We start from the raw sequence: 20,744 nt of genomic DNA on the forward strand, positions 1-20,744 counted from the left end.
GTCTTCTGAAGACTCTTGGTATCCTAACGCCGTATGGGCGTAGCCATGTATGACAGCTCCTCGACCAATTAAAGAATGTTACCATGGTGTATTGGGCGGAGCTACCAATGTATTCATGGGGAAATCTATATAAAATGCACAAAGTAAAACTCCGCCCTATGTGAAACCAGTTTCCTTCGCTCGGGCACATTAACTTGCTGCCACATTCCACCGGTTTAGTGCTTTTATTATGCGGCCAACGTTCGTTTCACCTACATGGAACGGTTTCAAGCGCGTCACGGAACGACTCAACTGTGCTCTTGTGTTAAGTAGTGTGTGCTGTTTTATTACTCACAGTGCCGCTCCCAACACCTATAATCACCCCACTAATTGCTTGCTAATATTGTCAATTTATTAATAATATCCACCCCTCAAACAAATAATACAAAGTGACGTGTTGTAGTGAAAGATATTACAATAAATCCATTTATTTTATTTAAACTATACAATATTTTAAAAACTCACATTAAAGTGGAATATTTGCATTTTTTTTATTAAACAGTGCAAGACCAATAAACAACACATAGTGATATATACTTTGAGAGTATAAGAGAGACCTTTGGGTTATTACTTAATTTTTATGGAGTTCTTTTAATGTGACTTAAATGGGGAAATGAGAGATTTGTGAAGAGAGTTGGTGTGAAACCTAAGATGATGCCTCTGGCTCCGACATCAGTTATGGCAATGCCAACGTCCAAGCCAAAAATAGGCTTTAGCATAGACTCGATTGTGGGCAATGGTGTGACGAAGACACCGGCTCATTTTTCACCAAACAGCGAGGGCTCCGAGAGGCCACTTAGCCCACTCAGCGACTGTAGCTATCCCACAGAATTGACGCATCAGCAACTCAGGAGTCCCAGTAGTGTATCACCGTCTGATCTTGTGCACCGCCGAATAGCAAATTCACCCTCAAATGAGCAAATGTCGCAGAAAAATCGTACAATGCGATCTACGCCCCCGCATCAGATACTTATGGATAACCACCGGATGGCCAGACACCCAGACACTGCTCAAGAGCATTCTGATAAGAATAGATCACCACCCCATTCGGGATTACCTCCCGAACATGAGCAACATGCACTTCGACGACCGTCAAGATCGCCCTCGCCGCCGGGTCCACCACCACCACCTCCGCCGGGAAGTAAGGGGCCCATTGTGGTACCTGGTATACCAGCAGGTCTTGTGCGACCTTTCCCCGTGGCCCCCGGAAACATGACCGATATTAAGACCTTGCCTCCGTATCTTAATTCACCGGAAATGGTTACGGCACACAACCCCCACTTCCTTGCGGCTCAATTCCAAATGGCGGCTGCTCTTCAGTCTGGCCAGTTTCCACCAGGGGCTGGTATGCCTCAACACCCTGCACATATGCCTAATCCCAACATGCCAAGGGACAGCTATCCCCTCTATCCTTGGCTCCTGAGTAGACACGGCAGGATATTTCCCCACCGATTTCCTGGAAGTAAGAATCTGCCATAAATTCCTACATTTTATGCTCATTCTAAATGCTTAATTAGACTTAAGGTTAATATTCAGGAAGGTCAGTCATAGTAACCTAATATTTAACTACTTTATTGACCATACGATAATGACTCATACCAATTTTGAGTCTGATCTGACGTAGTCAAATACAATAGCTGTGAAAATTGCATGAGATTTACATCAATCTTCAATGATATTTTTAATAGTAAATTACACGAGGGACACGAGATATACATCATAAACTCATACTTTAAAAAAAATCTTTGTTGATTTCATTGAGTAAATTTTCATGATTTTATAAAAACCAGGCCCTGTACATGGTCTCCTCTTTTGTGAAGTTGAAGAGCAAAAATGGCTCACTTTTTGTATGGGAATTTTTCGCCTTTGAAAAGAAAATTTTAATTTTTTGACATTTAGAATACTGATCACACGCTGAGAATCTATCATTTTGTAGGTTATTAGTTGTAGAATTTAATGGTACAAACGGATTTGAGATTGATACTGTCATTAAAAAAGCGCAGTCCAACTTCTTTTCGTATCAAAGAATTCCATACAAAAATTGAGTCGCGTACATGGCCTGATAAAAACGATAAAAACCCATTTTTTATTTTAAAAAATTATTTTTATTTTGGTTTTCAAACTCGGTCCCTTTGCTTACCTGTGATAAAACCATAATTTATCGTATTCTCAAATTCTTGAAATTTTACTTAATTCAATATTATTTTTAAAAATTATCGGTAATTTGTCCCAAAGTATATCTCATTTAAAATCTAAATCACTCGTATTAAGTATCACGTGTCATTGAAATCATCGTGTTTTAAAAATATGTATTAAATTTTAACACGAAACTAACCGTTTGCGTGAGTTCCCAAAATACGAATTTTAATTAGGTCGTAAACACATTGATGTAGCGCTATTATGTTAAGGGATGAGGAAGAAAAAGATCCCCAAAGTTGCTTTATTAAAGTGATTAGTGTTTCTATAGTTCACAGGCTTGTTCCATATAGGTACCTATACCTTCCCTGTTTATTCGTGGGTTTTATAAGAGCATTCCCTAAAACCCATCTGTCACACTCAATCAGCTAGTTCATATAGCATTTTTTTTTGTATCCCTACGATGTCATACAGATGATCTGGATAAAAAAAATAAAACGAGTGGCTTTTGTGTGGATCATTTCATGCCATTTTTATGTTACCCTCGTTCGTATTTTTTCCTCCAATTTATTTTCAATTTTAGTCAAATTTACCGAAGGGGCGTGAAATTGACATACAGCTCAACGAGATTTTTTTTGGCCTGTCCTCGAGAAATCACAATAATTAACACTAGAGAATTCCTATTGATGGCTTCTCATTCTCACATTTTTTTTGCTTAGCTAGTTTGAGGTGGAAGAAGAAGTAGGGATAAAAAAAGAGATACATATTTTAAACATTAACTATCGTGGAGCGTTAAATTCAATTCGCATTTTGCAAACGGGCGAATAAAAGACCGCCTGCTGGCAATTATGCAGTCAGAAGGCAATTTGCTCTCTTGAGATCGACTAATAGCTATCCAAGATCCCCATCAATCCGTTTCCAATTCCCTTACTCAGTTTCACATGGTGAATTGCAAAGGTAAACGTAACAATTAAATTTGACTTAATTTTTGCGTTCCTTACTAATTGATACTTTTCTTATAAATACACACACACACACGGTACACACAATGTTATACCTTCCATCTCTACTCCTCACACTCCCAGTATGTCAAGTCACGAGCTCTTGAGCTCATACTTAATTCTCAATATTCTTTTTTTTTCACTTATTCTCCATGTACATAAATATCGACCATAATTGGTTTTCGTTTATAGCTAAAGGTTATATTACCCCTAATTATTCTCAAATTAACAACAATTTTGTAAAATAACATAAGTGTTCATGCAGGAACTGTTGCGGAGGATATTTTCGTGTTCAGCTCGTAATTTATTTGAGAGTCATTTAGCGTGTATTTAGCCACTTATGTGGCGCATCAATTTTGTGATTTAGATCAATAGACAGACAGCACCAAAAAGTCGGGCTATTTAGCGCACTATTAGTAAATTACCACGTAATGTTGGGAGATACAAAAAAACCAAGAAAAATAATAGCTCTGATTATGAGAAATTTAAAGTGTTAGCATGTTTGAATTCTATAGCTAAAATGGTTTAGCAGCTGCCTCAAATAAAATGAGTTCTCATATGATTGAATCGACTATTATTCGTTTAAAGTAAATAATAGATTTTCTTTATTTGAAATTCTTTGTTAAAAGTTTGTAAATATTCTTTTGAAAGAATTTGCAGAATATATCAAATATCCAAAAAATATATCCATACTAATATAATATATTTTTAATATGTCTGCAGAATAATAAAAGAAATAAAATGTCAATTTATGAAAAATATATAGTTGGGTTATATATTTTGCTTATAACACTGTTAATGCCAATCGTAAAGCATCAGCAATTACTACCAGTCAAAAACGACTTAAATCGTGAATGAGCTCATCGAGAAGACTGCCGAGTGTCATTATTCCTTATACTCCTTTCACCTTATTGGCCAGAAAAAAAAAACACATTCCTTCAGTACACGAAATTCATACTGAGGTCCCTTAAAAAACAATTTTTGCATCTTCAACACTAATTACAGTACATTTACACTTTGGACGCCAAAAACTGTAATTCAATTATTTTAAGCGTAAATTATCGCCGTTTCTCTTCATGCTATATATGTAGGTATAGAGAGGGATATGCTGCGAGTAAAAATTATATGCATTTTTCATCTCTTTTGTGTATTAAAGTTTACCACCTGAGTTATTGCTACAATATCTTCCAATGGAAAATCATCTTGTTGTCCCTTGAGACTTGAGACCGCAAAAGGCAGTCGCTGTACTTTTTTTTTTAAATTATATGTTTATTAACTCATTGTATTTTTAATGACGATGAAAGAGTGTCAGTTATCAGTATAGTGCATTGGTTCATTTAATAACAATTTATAATGTGGGGTCATTACATATTTGTACACTGGGAGAAACACGAAAAAGGTGAGCTCTCACCGTTGCACCATGTGCGAGAACAGTGCAACACCACACAGGGTGTCTCCATGCGACAACTATTTCGCATTTTTGTTTTTCTTTGTTTCTGAAGACTTTGAGGACATTTCAGAGTTGTAGGAGAGTAGAACTTTCGTAGCGATACTTTGTGTCATTCAAAAAGATTTAGCGTCTAAACGTGCATTAATTTTTTTCACACCACTCTTACATATTGTTGTGTTTGTTTATCATGAAATTTGAATGTTTGAGCAAAAGTGGGGTGTATGCCGTGAATCGTGAACTTCCTGTAAGCTCGCTACTCAATTGCTTTCATTACAGATACTCTATACCTGTACCGCACTTTTGTATTATATGGACGTGAGCTTGTATGGAGGCAAAATGCAGTGTATTTTGCTTTTCATGGCTTCATGTCCCGAGTAAACGGGTATAATTTACCATAATGAATGCTCGATGTTTATTAAGTTGAATAAATTATCATTGCAGATAATTGTCGATAAAATACCATATATACGCTAAATACCATATTGCATATGCGTCTTTAATGGTGACTTGCACACACATTTTTATTTATCTCCTAGTTTGCATAATTAAAGACCCCTTAATGGCGGACGAATAGTTTTTAGGTATTGAACGATTTATTAAATGTAGTATATAAATTCCATCCATTTGATTTAATATTTTATCACGAGGGAGAGATCGCACATTCTCCCGCGTATTTTTCATGGTCCAAAAAATGATCCACAGATGCACTGTACGAAAATGATGGATAGATGTGCAGAAAGTGCATAAGAAGGATGATGATAGCCGAGGGAACTTCCCATTTTCAGCGAAATTATCGGTTATTATTTATTTACACCACAACGAGGTGATCTTCGCGTTGAATATTGCACTGGAAAATTATTTGCCAAAGTAAATCTTGATCGTTTAGGCAATCAAGCGCTTCTCTCATCCACCTTCTCGTTACTTTTTCCACCTCCTTGTGTTTTTTTTCGTGGCCTTTTATCTTTTCCCCCAAGTTGTAAAAGAGTATACATATTGTAGGTCCATACTCCAAGGGAAATCATCTACATGGGCGCGAGATTAAACGTGGAAACCACAGAGATTTTTGCGCGATGTGCTAATAAACTTTAAAGCGTCGTGATCGATTTCTTCAGCACACCACAAATTATCGTATGGCAATTTGAATTTAAATTAGTACAAATTTGCAGCAACAGATGCCAAGTATAGGCGATGTGTTGTGCTATTACCTTTCCTTTTGGGATTTGATTTGGTAAAACGTTTGCTCATACCCAAAAGCCACTTAATTCCAATTCCACATCACCATACATACACGATTCTTCTTTCATAATCCTCTCTTTCTTTCGTCCCCATTCATTTTGCTCACACAAAGTTCTCCTAACTACGATAAATGAGAAGCAATTATTAACTGGAGAAGACCAATTGGCGTTCCTATTGACAGAATCTCCTTCTTCAAATAATAAATTACTAGATGAATTAATTGCGAGACTCGCAACACTTAAGTAGGTAATCTCAACTGGAGGGATAGCACACTCCAAATGGCGCGAATCTTCACAAATGCAAATGAATTGTGAAAGTAGCACCTACTCTCAAGTCTACATATATAGTTTTTTTTGTTTTGAAAGCCCTCTAGGTAAATCACTCGATCGTGGATTATCCGTTCTGTATAATGGGCTGGGAGAACGATGAAACATAAATGAGAAGCAAATAATAAAACAAATTGATCATCACAGTGACTCAATTATCTCACCAAGCATCTAAATTGCAAAGATTTGTGAGAGATATATGTATAGTTGGACGGCAATTTTATATAGTGTTAACCAAATACATAGAACGCATCGCTGGGTTCAAATCAAAATATCTTTATTGTTTGAATTTAAATGAAGCCATCTATTAACTCTTTGATTTTTCTTACTGTTACTTTTTTATTTAAAAAAAAATTAAAACATTTAAATTTTAAAACTAAAAGACACCAAAACTTTAAAAATATACTGCTAATATTCATTTTTCTTTGTATGTTAATTTATTGTTTTTTTTGCATAACTAAAAGTTTGTTTTTTTTTTTAAATTAAATTTCAGATTTTCTCCTCCAGCCCTTCCGTAAGCCAAAACGAGTGAGAACGGCATTCTCACCTTCGCAATTGCTCAAATTAGAGCACGCCTTCGAGAGCAATCATTATGTAGTGGGAGCAGAAAGAAAGACTTTGGCGCAAGCCCTTAGCTTAACAGAGACACAGGTGAGTGCGATATCTATTTCTTTCCACGTCCCTCAAAATCCTTCCGGTATGGAGAGTCCTCCAAGTCACCCCATTGCATGACTAATATAACCATATTAAGGGTACCTAGTGTATCGATTGTGTCCTGTCGGTGGCATGCTCTGAAAGCCTGTTTGCAATTTTGACAAGTGTTGCGTGCACCTCACATCATCTTTTGAGGTGAGAAATCAATATGTTTCCATTTGATTAACCAACTGCCGACGGTTCTTCGAGTTCTTCATCCACACATCTTCAATCTTACTTGTGAAAAAAGACACGGGGGAAATGTTTGTCTGCTACTATGGATTCTCCTACAGGGTGTATACTTTGAGATTTAAAGTTCAAATCTAACTATTAATCAATTAAATGCAAAAAATATATCTCACGATTTCAAGTATAGGTACCTAATCAAATTGTACATAGCAATTACTTGCTCAATTCGATGGAATATTTTTCGGAAGGAAACGTAGAATTGAGAGACCTTCCCTTAGATAACACCATAAATTCATGGTGTAAAGCAATAAATTTGATGGTCACAAATTTAATTGAACAATTATGTTTTATTTTGTGTTTTTCCTTAAACTCTTTAAAAATCTTTTAAAAAAATAATTTCATAAAAAAATAGTTCTAGAAGGATTAAATTGTAATTCAAAAATAATTAACAATGAGGGTTGATCTGGATTTATGTGCTATGAAATTTCGCTCCAATTGGCTTGCAGTTAGCACATATTATATTGTTACGCGGTTAACGCCTAATTTGATTAAAATTTCTGTGGTGTAGTTTTATTGTTTAAACAATTAAATACCATGTAAATATAGTGGAACAATAAAATAACATTGCTAATTTATGCAATTCAAACAAAATTGTTGATTGATTCGATCGTTTTTCTCTCACCAAATCTAATGTAAAATTCATCAATCAATTTACAAATGAAATGCGTGGGTGGAAGATTGAACTTTGACCCCGTAAAGCGTGTCTTTTCCCCATTGCAAATTTAGGCAAAATGGAGCATTATGTGGGATTTTGGTGAAAAGTTTCTTTATTTTTCCCAAGAGACTAAAATATACAAGAGGGCTGGATTAATTTGATTTAGAACTCTTGAGGGTTACTGTTGCCTATAGAAACGGAATTTGCGCATATTCATCCCCTATTGTATATATGGATGCGATGATGGCGGTGAATATCCTTCAGTACATATCGAGATAATTGACATGATATGGAACTCAAATTGGAACAAATTAATTGAGTTTTAATTCTATTTAATTTCAACACCCGCTTCTGTGGGTGGTTTATTGAGTGGAGGGCGTGGGATGTGCCTTTCAACACCTAATCTATGTATATATATTCTCACCATAGGTATGGTTCATTTACTTTTTTAGAAGCAATATTATATACCCGACTGTCAGATTATATTCTCTCAATAACGAAAAAGGTGAATGGCAAAGAGAAAGAAATTGTGAAATTTATTGGAATCATTTAATTCCGTGTGACCTTAAAATCAGTTGCAAATCACGAAGCGCGACTTCAATTATTTCTCGCAAATAGTTGCTGTAACGACAGACAAATATATACAAATCAGAAAATGCAAATGGTGAGCATTTTCAATCACTCCACAAAAGAGTATCTTCCAGCAGCTAATGCAAATTGACCCCATTTTCTCCAGCTAATGGTGAATTTTCCGCGCGCCAAATTGCACACTATGGCAAGAATAAATCTCTCTCACGGGCCTTTTGAGGCGGCTCCAGGGCCCGGTAAACTTTAACGGTAGTCCACAAACCTCAAATTAACATATCACAAACACGGACCTGATAGGGACTCTACAAAATGGTAATTATGGTGTAAACTACTCTGAAGTCGCATATCCACACAATCACACATTATCCAGCACCCTTACGCCTTCAAATTATCTACTTTACCTTGTGAATAAAGTATAGGTATACACTGCTGTCCCAAAGTAGAGAATGTATGTCCAATGTCCATATACAATTACGGTGAAATGTCTATTTTCCTAATTCAATTCTTGCAAGTTTCAACCCTCTGTTTTTTTAGAATAACATTTTGTTATTTTTTTAAAATTTTATGAGACACTGAAGATAATGATAAAATCGAAAAATCGCTGAATAGCACAAAGACAGTTCCTTTTTACTCAAACTCTTTTTGGTTACCAGCAAAAGATCCTTAGTTAAAAAAGGACCACAATACATACATTTATGTCCCCATGTAAAGATGTAGAAAAGATGAAATGTTAAATGGTACTGTGAGAATCACGAAGATCTTCTTGCTCTGTATAATTTACATCACAGCGTGATTTTGAGAGAACATAGAGAAGAATATGTAATAGCAAATTTTCTGTTCTTTATATGACACCCAATTCCTATTTTCCTGCACTCGTTGTAACCATCAAGAAATCCTCAAAGTTGTAATAATACTTTGCCAAGTGTAAGAAGAATGCAAATGAGATTGATGCAACTCCGGTGTACAGACATTTTTTGAATACAATATAATCCACACATCACCGGTGCGAATATGGAGGTGGAATAAACAATGGGATTCTCATGACTTGTACCTGTTCAAATTGCTGCTGATGTGACTTACAGTATCACTTTATTGCTCACATTCTGCGCTCAAGGGTTGTCCCTTGCAATTTTCCATCTTGCACAAATCCTCATCACTGCCTGTGTGGAAGATTGTCTCCAACTGCAATCACGGAAAATACCCAACCCATTCTATATATGTATATCCCTCCCATTCGGGTGCGTAAGCTTCTTGTGAAGCCACTCAACTGCAAAGAGAGCTTATCTCCCAGCGGGTGATTTTGCATTCTCATATAATGTTGGCACTTAGCTGCTCATTTCTGGAGTGCAAAAAGGGTTAAGAGAGATGGTTAGTCACTGTAAATTTTATAAAGTTGAAATTAAGGTTTTTAAACTTACAATGGTAATATTTAAGGCATCTTTTAAATAATTTATAAACTTCCTAAGAGCTACATTATTTAAACATAAGATTTTTTGAGAAGAAGAGATAAAAGAAACTGATAAACGCTTCTGAATAAGTACGCATTCATTTCTTTTTCTTGACTTAGAATCTGTTAGAAAATCCAAAAACGTTTGTTTCTGAATTCGAACCTGAAAAGAAGTTCTATCATATCTAGCAGATCTAGTTTATAAAACTTAAAACTATGCAATTTTTTGTAAAGAAAAATATTCTACATATAGCAGACATATCCCGACTAATGCAGTAACCCCTTCCAATTGGATTAATACTGTGCAGGGAAAATATGGAGGGTGACTGATGATGGTTTCACCATGTTGGTTACATAGTAGGGTTAAGTATGTATGCTCAATCACAATTCGTTCCCCCTATTTGTGTGTCTCCGCGTCCATGAAACTTGGTCTTTCTATTCGTGAAAATGGTCTCTTATTATTATTTGTGGGGTGTTCAATTTACATTCAACATAATCAAGCAGAATCATGTATAGAAGCTCAAAAACCATAGGAATCACCCTTCGTCAATTTATTCATGCAATATGTTATTGTGACTTGAAACAACATTAGCTGTCTCTATATACGGATATATTGCTAATCACATCCCAGGATCGTGTATGTGTGTGATTTAATGGGAGCGACATGATGGGGATTTTGCGTATAAGGGTGAGAGAGAATGGAGAAAATTTAGAGAGGGTAGAATTTTCAGATTAAGAAGATTTTTATGCGATGTGACGTTATGCGCTGCTAAATGGTGTGGAAAATTCAAATAAATTGATGATGGGAAATACTTTTTGGGCAACTGAGAGCGCCTGCGCGCCATACCATCAGGCGTGTCCAGATTTTCCATGGGTATGTTCCCCACGAATGGCTTTTGCGCACGTTTTGCCCCACTCTCATATTCCCCAACTACTTGCCATCCATTGCTTCAACCAGCTTCAGCACATAATCATCGTATATACCTACCACATACTATTGTAGGAAATCATCGTGAAAATTGTCAAATTAGCACCATTTTCAAATGGTTATATCACTCAACAATGGAAACCAGGGGTTAAAATATCTATATATTTTAACCTATGGCATATAGGTATAAAAAACTGCACTAGTTTGCTAAAGTTTAATTGATCTACCGCGTTTATATGGAAAATTGTAGGTATTTTTTTTTTCAATTTGAATTTCAATGATTTTTTTCACAATAAAAAAATTATATAGAATTAGAATCTATATATACAATCTAATCCTAATTCAGAACTCATAATTCTATATAAGAGTATTTCGATCCAAGGAAAAATCCAAGGGGATGCGCAATCTTGATAAAATGGATGTATTTTCCCACAATATTTACTGAAGTGCGTTAACGTCACTTCTCTTTGGCAAAGCAATAACTACAATATCCATCGAGCAACTTGTATTGGAAGCAATAGAAAGATGTTTTCTGAAATAGAGAGCAATCTTTTTGAGATTTACAGCATCCCATCTGTGCGGATACACACAATCCGCGTTTCACATTTAATGTGTGCGCGAATAACTTTTTCGCTTTGAGTATATTTCCTTCCAATCCGTTAAAGCCAAAGTGATAAATGATTACAACCATTTCCGATTTATGCTCCTCTTTTGTCCTTTCATCCAAATACATACAAACTTTGGGAGATTTTTTTTTTGAATTTCGATACATGACAAAAATGCTATTTACAAATTCCACCCTTAATGGTTCTCGCGCGTCGTCTGCCTTTCTTGGCAATTTGTTTTATGCAAATCATCGTGCTTCTTTGAGATTTGTGCACCTTTTAACTGTGATTTTTCGTGTATTGTATGGGACATTTTTGCTAAATAATGTTTTCCTCTTCTTTGATGCTACTCGTTTCAGGTAAAAGTGTGGTTCCAAAATCGACGGACGAAGCACAAGAGAATGCAGCAGGAGGAGGACGCGAAGAGTGGTAATCCCAACAGTCAGAACCAGAAGAACCCCTCTAGTCCCGACAACAATAACGGTAGCCAAGTTAGCTATGATGAAGATGAACTAATCGACATGGAAATGGACGATTGCCCCAGTGACGACGAGGGAGATCCCAATATGTGAGACAATTTCTTCTACCAAAATCACTTTAATTCCCGCGATGGCAATGAATGTGACGATTTAATCGTAATTGACTAAAAAGGCACACCCGAAACTCGTTAACAACAACCATTCGTCGTATTTTTGCCACCCTCCATGAGAAAATTCGCATTAAATCAACATCACGGTGTGGTTTGAGAAAATGCGCGGACACGAATTCGCATGTGAATGGTGTACAAAGAAATGAAAGAAAAAAAAAAGAAATTCATTCGCTATCAAGTGTAATTTAAATGAGTTCCTCAATTAGTAAAGTGACATCGTAATACAGCAGAGAGTACTTAACAACTTTTACCACAATCACAAATTGATTGATGGACAAAGATGGTGGGGAAGAATACAAACAATTTAATATCAGCTTAAAATATGTGATACGAATTTGTTTATACCATATTGCTATAAACAAAACATTTCCCTCTGTAAATAACCATTCATTTCTTATATTAAATAATGTATGTTAATTTAAATTCAAAAATTAGTTTGTAGTTTGTAGATCCTCCTGTACAATCAGGAGACTTTTTTCTTATTTTCAAGCAAAATAATAAAGGAACCTTGATTTAAAATGTGCCAAATTTTATCTGACGCACCGCCAGATTGCAACGGTTTTCCATGACAATGAAGTATATAATAAAAATTTGTTTTCTTCTCAACATTTTATGCAACGGGTTAGAAGAAAGAAAAAGTGAAGCAGAGCAGTTTTAAAAAAAATACATTTATTTGCAATAATGAAGAATAAATAAAGATTAAATTTTTCGCCAAACACTTTAGAACTTTTTAAAATTTTTATATTTTATTAATAGAATAAACTTATTTACTAATCTCTAAATGTCTCGTTTGCGTTAAAAGAATTTTCCAATATCTTTGACATGATTTTCTTTTCATTTTTAAGGTTTCTAGATAATAATTCTAGATAGCTAAATTTTAATAAAAAACGGTCAAATTCGATGGACAAAGCCGTTTTTTTTTGCAATAAAGATCCTTAATTCCCTAAGCTCTGAATACTGCATAATTGCAACGATCTCTTTCCCGTATTGCATAAAACCATTTTTAAAAGAAAATGAATGGAAAGTAAGGGGATGATAAACAAATTTTCAAGGAGACTTATGCATTAATACTGCAGCAGATACAACTACATAATTTAATGAATTGATAAAAAACAACTCTATGTAATGTGTCAAAATTTAAAAATATATATGATTGTGTAAATAGTAGAAATTATGATATAGTGAATTTAGTGAAGAGATGATTGAATAAAAAAAATATTACGATTTATTCGATATAAGTAAGAAAATGAGAGTTTCGTTGAAACAAAAATGCCATCAAGAACTCCATTTCTTGATAAAATCAACAAAAAATGAATGTAAAATGTTTAGCAATTAGAATGGCTCAAATAAAATCAATCTTTTTGAAGAGGAATCTTTTTTTCTTTTGGTACTTCTGCATACAATCCTAAGTTGAAAGAGTCCGCTGCCAAAATTTCAACGTATCTGAATTTGAAATTCAATAAACCTAATTTTTCTTCTAAAATGAGAATATAGGTTGAATCTATATTAATATGATAATTCTCATAAATCTATTCTAATAAAAAAAATTAGCATGTCTATGTTGATGATAACTTCTGAGAAATGTAATATTTTTTTCTTAAAAAAAAAACCTTTTTATGTCTGACCCAAAAATACGATCGTAAAAAGTCAATTCAACAATAAAACTATAGTTCGAATATGTATCTTATTTTTTTTAGAACCACCCAAACAACTTTATGAACAAACAAAAAGTGGAGGAATCGTGGAATCGAAAATTGGATTTTAATTACAGGGTGCAGACAAACTAAATGGGCCCTTTTCTCCCTCAAGTTTGGTTGGAAATTTCTTAAAAGCCCGGCGCTTACTATGAAATTATGAAGCTAAATACCCTCAATTAGGAATCATTTATACTCATCAGTAAAAAAAAGTTGCTCATGATTGATGGCTCGTTTGGAATTAATTAATTTCTCTATTTTTCTCGCGTGAAAACTGCGTGCGAAAGGTGAGGCACTTTTGGTCTTTTTCCATGAATCAACACAGAGATCATCAGCACAAGCACGATGTGAGAGATATACGGTGTGATGTGTACAAAAAATGCGGAATTTTTGGCTGAGTTACCTCTTTGTACTAAATATAACACAACTTTATAATGTTATTACCATTAAAATACCAGAAATTTGAAATTTAATTTGCCTTAATTTGTCTTAACTCACTCTCTCTTTATCTTTGACTATACCTACCTACATAATTCCTCATATATGTGTCTCAATTTTCGAATCACGGAACGCATCACGCGATGTAATTTATAAGTATGTACACATGTAAAATGCCACATATTAAATATCCGCATCACCTGAATGAGGAGTTATACGATGGTGTGGCAGGAAAAAAAATCTTATAATAGACATTTAATAGTGGTAATCAGAATTAACATGAAAATAGCAGGCCTTCGGTCATATACAATCCAGCAATCGAAAGACACACATCTTGCGGTGGAAATTGAGGAATCATAGTAGTGAGATTATATTAAGAAACAATGTTGAATCATTAACTAATGGCAATTTGTTGGAGATTATCTCCCACAAATTTTTTCATGTTGTAAAACAAGGGAGAGATGCTATATACAGAGAACAAACCACTTTGAGGTAAATCATACGATTTAAGACTCATCCTCTTTTATATAATAGCCTCTGAGCAAATTAATGCTGAAAATTACAATTTCATCGAGGTATTCTCATGATATTTTCATTACATTTTTTTTATTGGTGTAAAATATTTTATGAGACTTTACTTTGTGTGGTATAATATATAGGGAAAAACACTTCAATTTTGTTACTTTTATAGGATAAATTACAGTGGCGTAGTCAGGAAGATTGATTGTTAAACACATTAAAAGTTCTGGGCTTTCTTTAAGGTAAAAAATTAATTTTTATTTTAAAATTTTCATAAAAAAAATCCTAGAACAAATGAACTTTATACATAATCTTCAATTATTATAAAAGAAAAGGTAGAGGATGCTATTTTTTTAATCCAAATTTAGCGTTTTTAATTAAAAAAAATTTACTAAAACTGTTGGTCCTTTTGAATCTTTTAGAATTAAGAGATTATAACATTTATCATCATTTGTTGTAGCTTTAATTTAAATCTTAAATGTAAATAAAATCTACCTTAAGAGTAAATCTTTAGATATCCATGAAATTACCAACTATCATTCTCATTTTAATACCTATTGAATTTTTTTTAAAACATAATCTTAAGAGCTTCATTGACACGACCGACGGCAATTCTCTGCATAAAGTGTCAAATGTTAATCCTTGAAAAATTACTTGAGAGCTTTATCTTATGGGTTAACCAGTAGAACCCTGGGTGGGACTCTGCATGTGACTTGTCATGTGAACCCCGAAAAGTTATTTTAAATGCAATTAGAAAGAAGATAATTCGATTACATGATGCGATTATTTCTCATAATCTCATTCCATGACCGAAGCACCTTCTTGCGGCAAAAAGGTACATCGCACCGATACCGTATTTAACCTTCTAAATTGTTCAGTGGCAGACTAAAATAAGCCTTTTCCCTTTGAGGCCTCTGTACGAGACCTCCTGAGACAGGGTATCTGTGGACGATTGGATTTCGTACATCTCTGTGGTTTTCTGCCGGAGCGGCAAAACAGACAATTCCTCTTTTTTTTCTCCCCAGTATTTAGACAGATAAAAATTTCATATTCTCAGAAAGATTTTTTTCCAGTTTCTTGCATCTTTTTCTTCCACCATTAGTGATTAGACAACGAAACAACGAACATAGTTTGGGGTGATTTATGATGTCAAGGGGTTTAGATGAGCTCAACTTAACACGATTCTCGGGGATTTAGTCGAGAAAGGAAGATCTATTCACCAAAGATGTCATGTTAAGTTAATAAGGCAGTTATTTATTGTTGAAATACGTTTTTATCAGTTATCCTTGTAAGGTTGCTAATTAATATGCAGGATAAAGTGAGAAGGGAATGGCGGGGGGAAAAGGAAGAATGATGTCCGACAATTTGTTCTCTTGCGATTGAGAATGCTCAAAAAGAAGAAAAAAAAACAGTCGTAAATCATTTTAATTGGAATCTCTTGGTTTCCTCTCGCCATGGTGAAAAAAAAGAGAGAACCCAATAAAATTATCATAATCAGTTTTGCTCCTTTTTGGTCACCTTTCTGCAGCAAGAGGCACCATCAGCTTAAATTCAATTTCATTCTTGCCCTAAAGAACCATGTTTGTTGAATGCAAATTCCTCCAATACCCCAATCATCAAATATATATTTTTTGGGAGTGGCTTATTTAGTTGCAATACACTGCACACTCCTGTATAGCGATTAGACAATAAGGCTTGGTGGTTTTGCACTAACTTGGATAAAATGCTTAAAATAAAATTAAAAATGGTTAGACCAAAATTTAGCCTTGGTTCTCGAAGGGTTAATATAATGTCTATATCCCTATTTATATTAAGATTAATGTTGTTCTGTGGTAGTCAGTAATTAAGAAATCTGTCTTGATAAAAATCCGGCCCTTATACACAATTTATATCCCAAGCTTTTCCCAAGATTCTGATCATCTGAAAATGAGCAAAGCTAAAACTTTGAGTTAACCATTAATCTGCCGGACTGATTTTGACGAGCCGACTATCAAATGTCTAATCAAAGTCAAAGCGCGATCCTAATTGAAATTGGATTTTGAATTTAAGACATGTTTTTTTGAGAAACGACGAAACTGAAAACCTTATGACATCGCATTTCTTCAAGGTGTAGCGTGAAATGGCTGGATCTATTGGATCTATGAGTCTAGATATATGTGAGGAAAATAGACGAAGAGAAAAAGTCATTAGATTTAACAAATTATTATAATCAAACACGGGCAGTGTTGTTGTTTTTTGTGGCCACTCATCAACGAGAAGGCATACGTTTCTAATTAGATTTGAGGCACCTCACAAATATCATAATCCAAAATCATCCAATGTTAGATTCTTCTCTTTTCATGCGTTGAAAAATTCACTGATCACCGTGTGAAAAGGCCAAAAATCAATCTTTTTTACACTCTCCCATGCTCACGAATTTTTTCACACAATTTTCAGCATGAATGGTAGGTATATAGATATGAATTTGAAAAGAGAGCCATACAGGCGTTTGCTTAATGACTGATCAGCTATGATTACATTAAATGGTCGTAGATTATTTTAATGTGTTTCTCTGAATAAATTGAGACAAGCAGAGTGTGGAGCTGGTGGTGGAGCTACATAGGAGGAGGAGGTGATTATTTCAGCAGAATTAGTGGCTTGTTTGTACATACCTCATAATGTTTAGCCATATAAACACGATTTATGAACTCTGTCACTTTATCATCCATCGAAGCACCAAAGAGCCATTTGCTAACATCTCACACGACCAATCTACACTTATAATGTGGCTCTCTATTGACTGGTTCAGGAGATGCTCACACAGCTTTTCAATAGAGAGTCCCTCGTTTTTGTAGCCATTGTGTGAAAAAGAATGGCTTATTACCTGGAAATTAGATAGTGTCCAATGTTAAATAAACACCAATCCAATCGCGAATGAAGTATGGGAGAGAAGACATGGAAAAATACGCTTAATTGTTACACAAATTTATGGTATCTGCACAATTGTATCAAAAAATTATTGCTTAATCACTTCACACATAATAAATTGGGTGTGATTGTGTGTATTTATCCGAGAGATTGTGGTGGCTCCATGCAGAAGAGGAATCATTTTCGAACGCGCTGCATGTTTTCTCTCCAATTTTCCATCTTCTTCTCACTTATGATCCGACTTATTGCCAACATTCATCTCGTCCACTTAGCCTCCATGGTCAGAATGTGCTGTTCGTCCACATATCTGGCTATGATATTATTTTAATAGAGACGTCTTATGGTACATTCGGACGCAGCAGGACTCTAAAGTCCCCTGCGAAGATTGTTGCGTTGTTGGGCGCTCCCAACATTCATCGTCATCTTTGGTCATCCAAATCAAACATACACCATTCGGTATTAATATGTTCTCGCGCAATGGGCATTTGAAACAATCTCCTGAGTCCATTAATACCACGAAACTGTTTCCTCGACACGCTATATTTTTCGGATTATGTTACACGTGTATTTTTTACATAAAGATTTATATTTTTCTGGCATATTTTACCCCATGCTTATACCAACTAGGATGTATAATAATACATTTCTTGCATGGTGAGTAGGTCCTGAATCTAAATGTTATTTGTGGTCTTAAAATACGCTTATTCACTAATAACTAAATCAATAATTAAACTCTGTAGTAGGAAAGTAATTAAATTGATGAGTATTAAATTTTTGAAATTTTATGGAATTTTCCAATAATTTAAATTGATGAGTTTTAATCAAATTATTTAAAGAATTTTGCTTGAATATTTTTGAAAAAAAATGGAACTTTTAAAAATGTAAAACAATTAGGGAGTATTTTTTTCAACCTTCAAGTGAATTAACCGATCTTTATTTTTTTTTGATTATAAGTAATTTTTAAACATTAAACATTTAATTAAAAAACTGGAATTAGGGTATTTATTCATATTTCAATGAAGGAAATAGTGTAATTTATTCTAACAAAAAAGGATATATTGAGGCATTTTATAGCGATGCTTCTGCAGCTAATTAATATGTCTTCACAACGCATGATATGAATATTAAATGTTTCATTTATATATTTACATATAATTTTTTCTTTCATTTAGACTTATTGAGAACTTTGCTATTTGCACGTATCTAATTAAATAGTGACTCATCCGGGCGACAATGTATGTAATAAAATAATTTCTAGCATAATCTAAGCCACAAATCGCGACAGTCATTCTCAATGCTCGGCAAAAGCTTAGATGGAATACAAACAACAATATTATGGCTAAATTAGGTAGGTAACTTGTATGTACAACGAATATTATATACTTTTTTTTTAGAAATATATACCCACATTTATATTTATTACATTATCCATCAGTTTGTAATTTATTATGTTGATAATTTGAGTTTATTAAATCTATTTCTCATATAAAAATCAATAAATCATCATGTATGAGTAGGTTCTATGATATAAACCGGTTTCAATTAAAATGTATTTGGCCTTAATTCTTATGCTTTTACTTTTTTATGTTGATCAAAAATTCTTTCTGATGAGGTTTTGTAAAGTATTAGGGAAAAAAAGTTAATTAGCCACCTTCTATGAATTTCCTGGTAGAAATGTCTAATCTGTGTGTGACTTGAATAAAATCATTTATAATAAACTCTGTCCAACTCGAAGTCACCTCCGTCAACATCATCATCTACCTGGAGGCATTTTATGCCTTCCTACGCACAACACTTAAAATCATAACGCGTCTAAATAATAACGTTATTACAATAAAATGACATTCAATGGATTGTTGTTAAATAACTCACAACAAAAGGCACTCAAATGCTCACCAAGCAGCCAACTAGGCAACACAAAAGGGACACAAGAAAAAGGCACAATGCACCATAATGGCCATTTGGACAATGATAATAGTAATCATAAAAAATGGGACAAAGGTTTCCATAGAATTCCTCAACAAAACCCAAAAAAATCTTGCCATCCAGCGATTCCCACTAAAAGAAGTCAAAAAGTGATATTTAATAGAGAAAGAATGAGGGATTTTTATCTTCATTGGGCACCTCCTTTTCCCATTTGATCAATAAAAAATAATTTATATACATTTTGTTGGAAGGTAAAATTAAATGGTCAATTTTTTTGTTTAGCATGCCTACAGGTGGCTATTGGGGAGAATTAAAAGCAAATTAATCATCTTCATCTTACAATTTTCATCGCACACTCTCTTACAACAAACTGAGCACATTCTCATCAAAACCAACTATTCGTCTCTCAATTTAATGTGAAATTTTCCATGGTAATTTCTCCATTTCAGAAAAATTAGTTGTAGGTGTGAATGAGTGTGTTATTCCTAGGAAAAGTGGGCGATAAATCTTGGAAGAAGAGGGGAAAAAAAGATGTGAATCTGAAATGCAACTATACATAATTTCATAGATACTTCCCTTCAGATACCTGAGGAATACTAATAGGCCTGTCTTTTGGCCACAGAATATAATATCCCATTAAAAATTCAACAGGTGTTGCAGCTAATAGTAAAGATATCAAATGTTAAACTCGATGACTCGTTTCTTCTTCACTCAAAAAATTTACCAACACATTAAGTTCTAGGCTCGTCCACCAACTGATGACACACGTGGAAAAAATCAGAAGCCGTCACTGTTCATTTAAATAATTGGTCTGATTTTCTATAACTTTATTGGTACCTACTTTGAATAAATCTCTTCTCTTTTCCTTATTAGAACGTTGTTTGTTGTTAATTATTTTGGAGAATTAGAATGAATTAATGGGAATTTATTGTATTTTGTGGCCTTCTGTATCTTGAAAATGCCTAAAATTAAAGGTTTACGTATTTACAGTTTGGTTAAATAACGTTTGAAAATGTGGTTTAAGGTCGTTAATTTTAGACTTAGACTTAAATTAAAGCAGATATTTGAAGAATTCATTAATTTTTGATCTTTCTTTAGATCAATAGCAGGAAAACTTTAGGATAGGATATTATAGATGCTTTAGCAAAAAATAAAACATTTTGTACTAAATCGATTAAGCCTAATCGATTTTTAACCGAAGATTTGTTATTCCGAAGCAAATTTTAATAAAAATTTAAACCCTTACTTTCGTTAACCG

General features: G+C 34.1%; 1 protein-coding gene across 1 annotated transcript; it reads left to right on the forward strand.

Annotated features, from left to right (window-relative positions):
- Positions 1 to 246: 246 nt before the first annotated feature.
- Positions 247 to 13,368, forward strand: LOC129797618 (homeotic protein empty spiracles). Its single transcript, XM_055840384.1, has 4 exons — positions 247 to 1,501; positions 6,682 to 6,839; positions 11,713 to 11,921; positions 13,013 to 13,368. Exons 1-4 carry the CDS (start codon positions 691 to 693, stop codon positions 13,017 to 13,019), a joined length of 1,185 nt encoding a protein of 394 aa, XP_055696359.1. The 5' UTR covers positions 247 to 690; the 3' UTR covers positions 13,020 to 13,368.
- Positions 13,369 to 20,744: the final 7,376 nt, after the last annotated feature.

Source organism: Lutzomyia longipalpis, chromosome 1 (assembly GCF_024334085.1).
Source record: "Lutzomyia longipalpis isolate SR_M1_2022 chromosome 1, ASM2433408v1".
NCBI classification, from domain to species: Eukaryota; Metazoa; Arthropoda; class Insecta; order Diptera; family Psychodidae; genus Lutzomyia; species Lutzomyia longipalpis.

Bases quoted from the DNA above. Each gene is read 5' to 3' on its own strand.
- LOC129797618 (XM_055840384.1), top strand. From the start codon at position 691: ATGATGCCTCTGGCTCCGACATCAGTTATGGCAATGCCAACGTCCAAG. The intron at 1,502-6,681 runs GTAAGAATCTGC...ATTAAATTTCAG, and splicing joins TCCCCACCGATTTCCTGGAA to ATTTTCTCCTCCAGCCCTTC. The intron at 6,840-11,712 runs GTGAGTGCGATA...TACTCGTTTCAG, and splicing joins TTAGCTTAACAGAGACACAG to GTAAAAGTGTGGTTCCAAAA.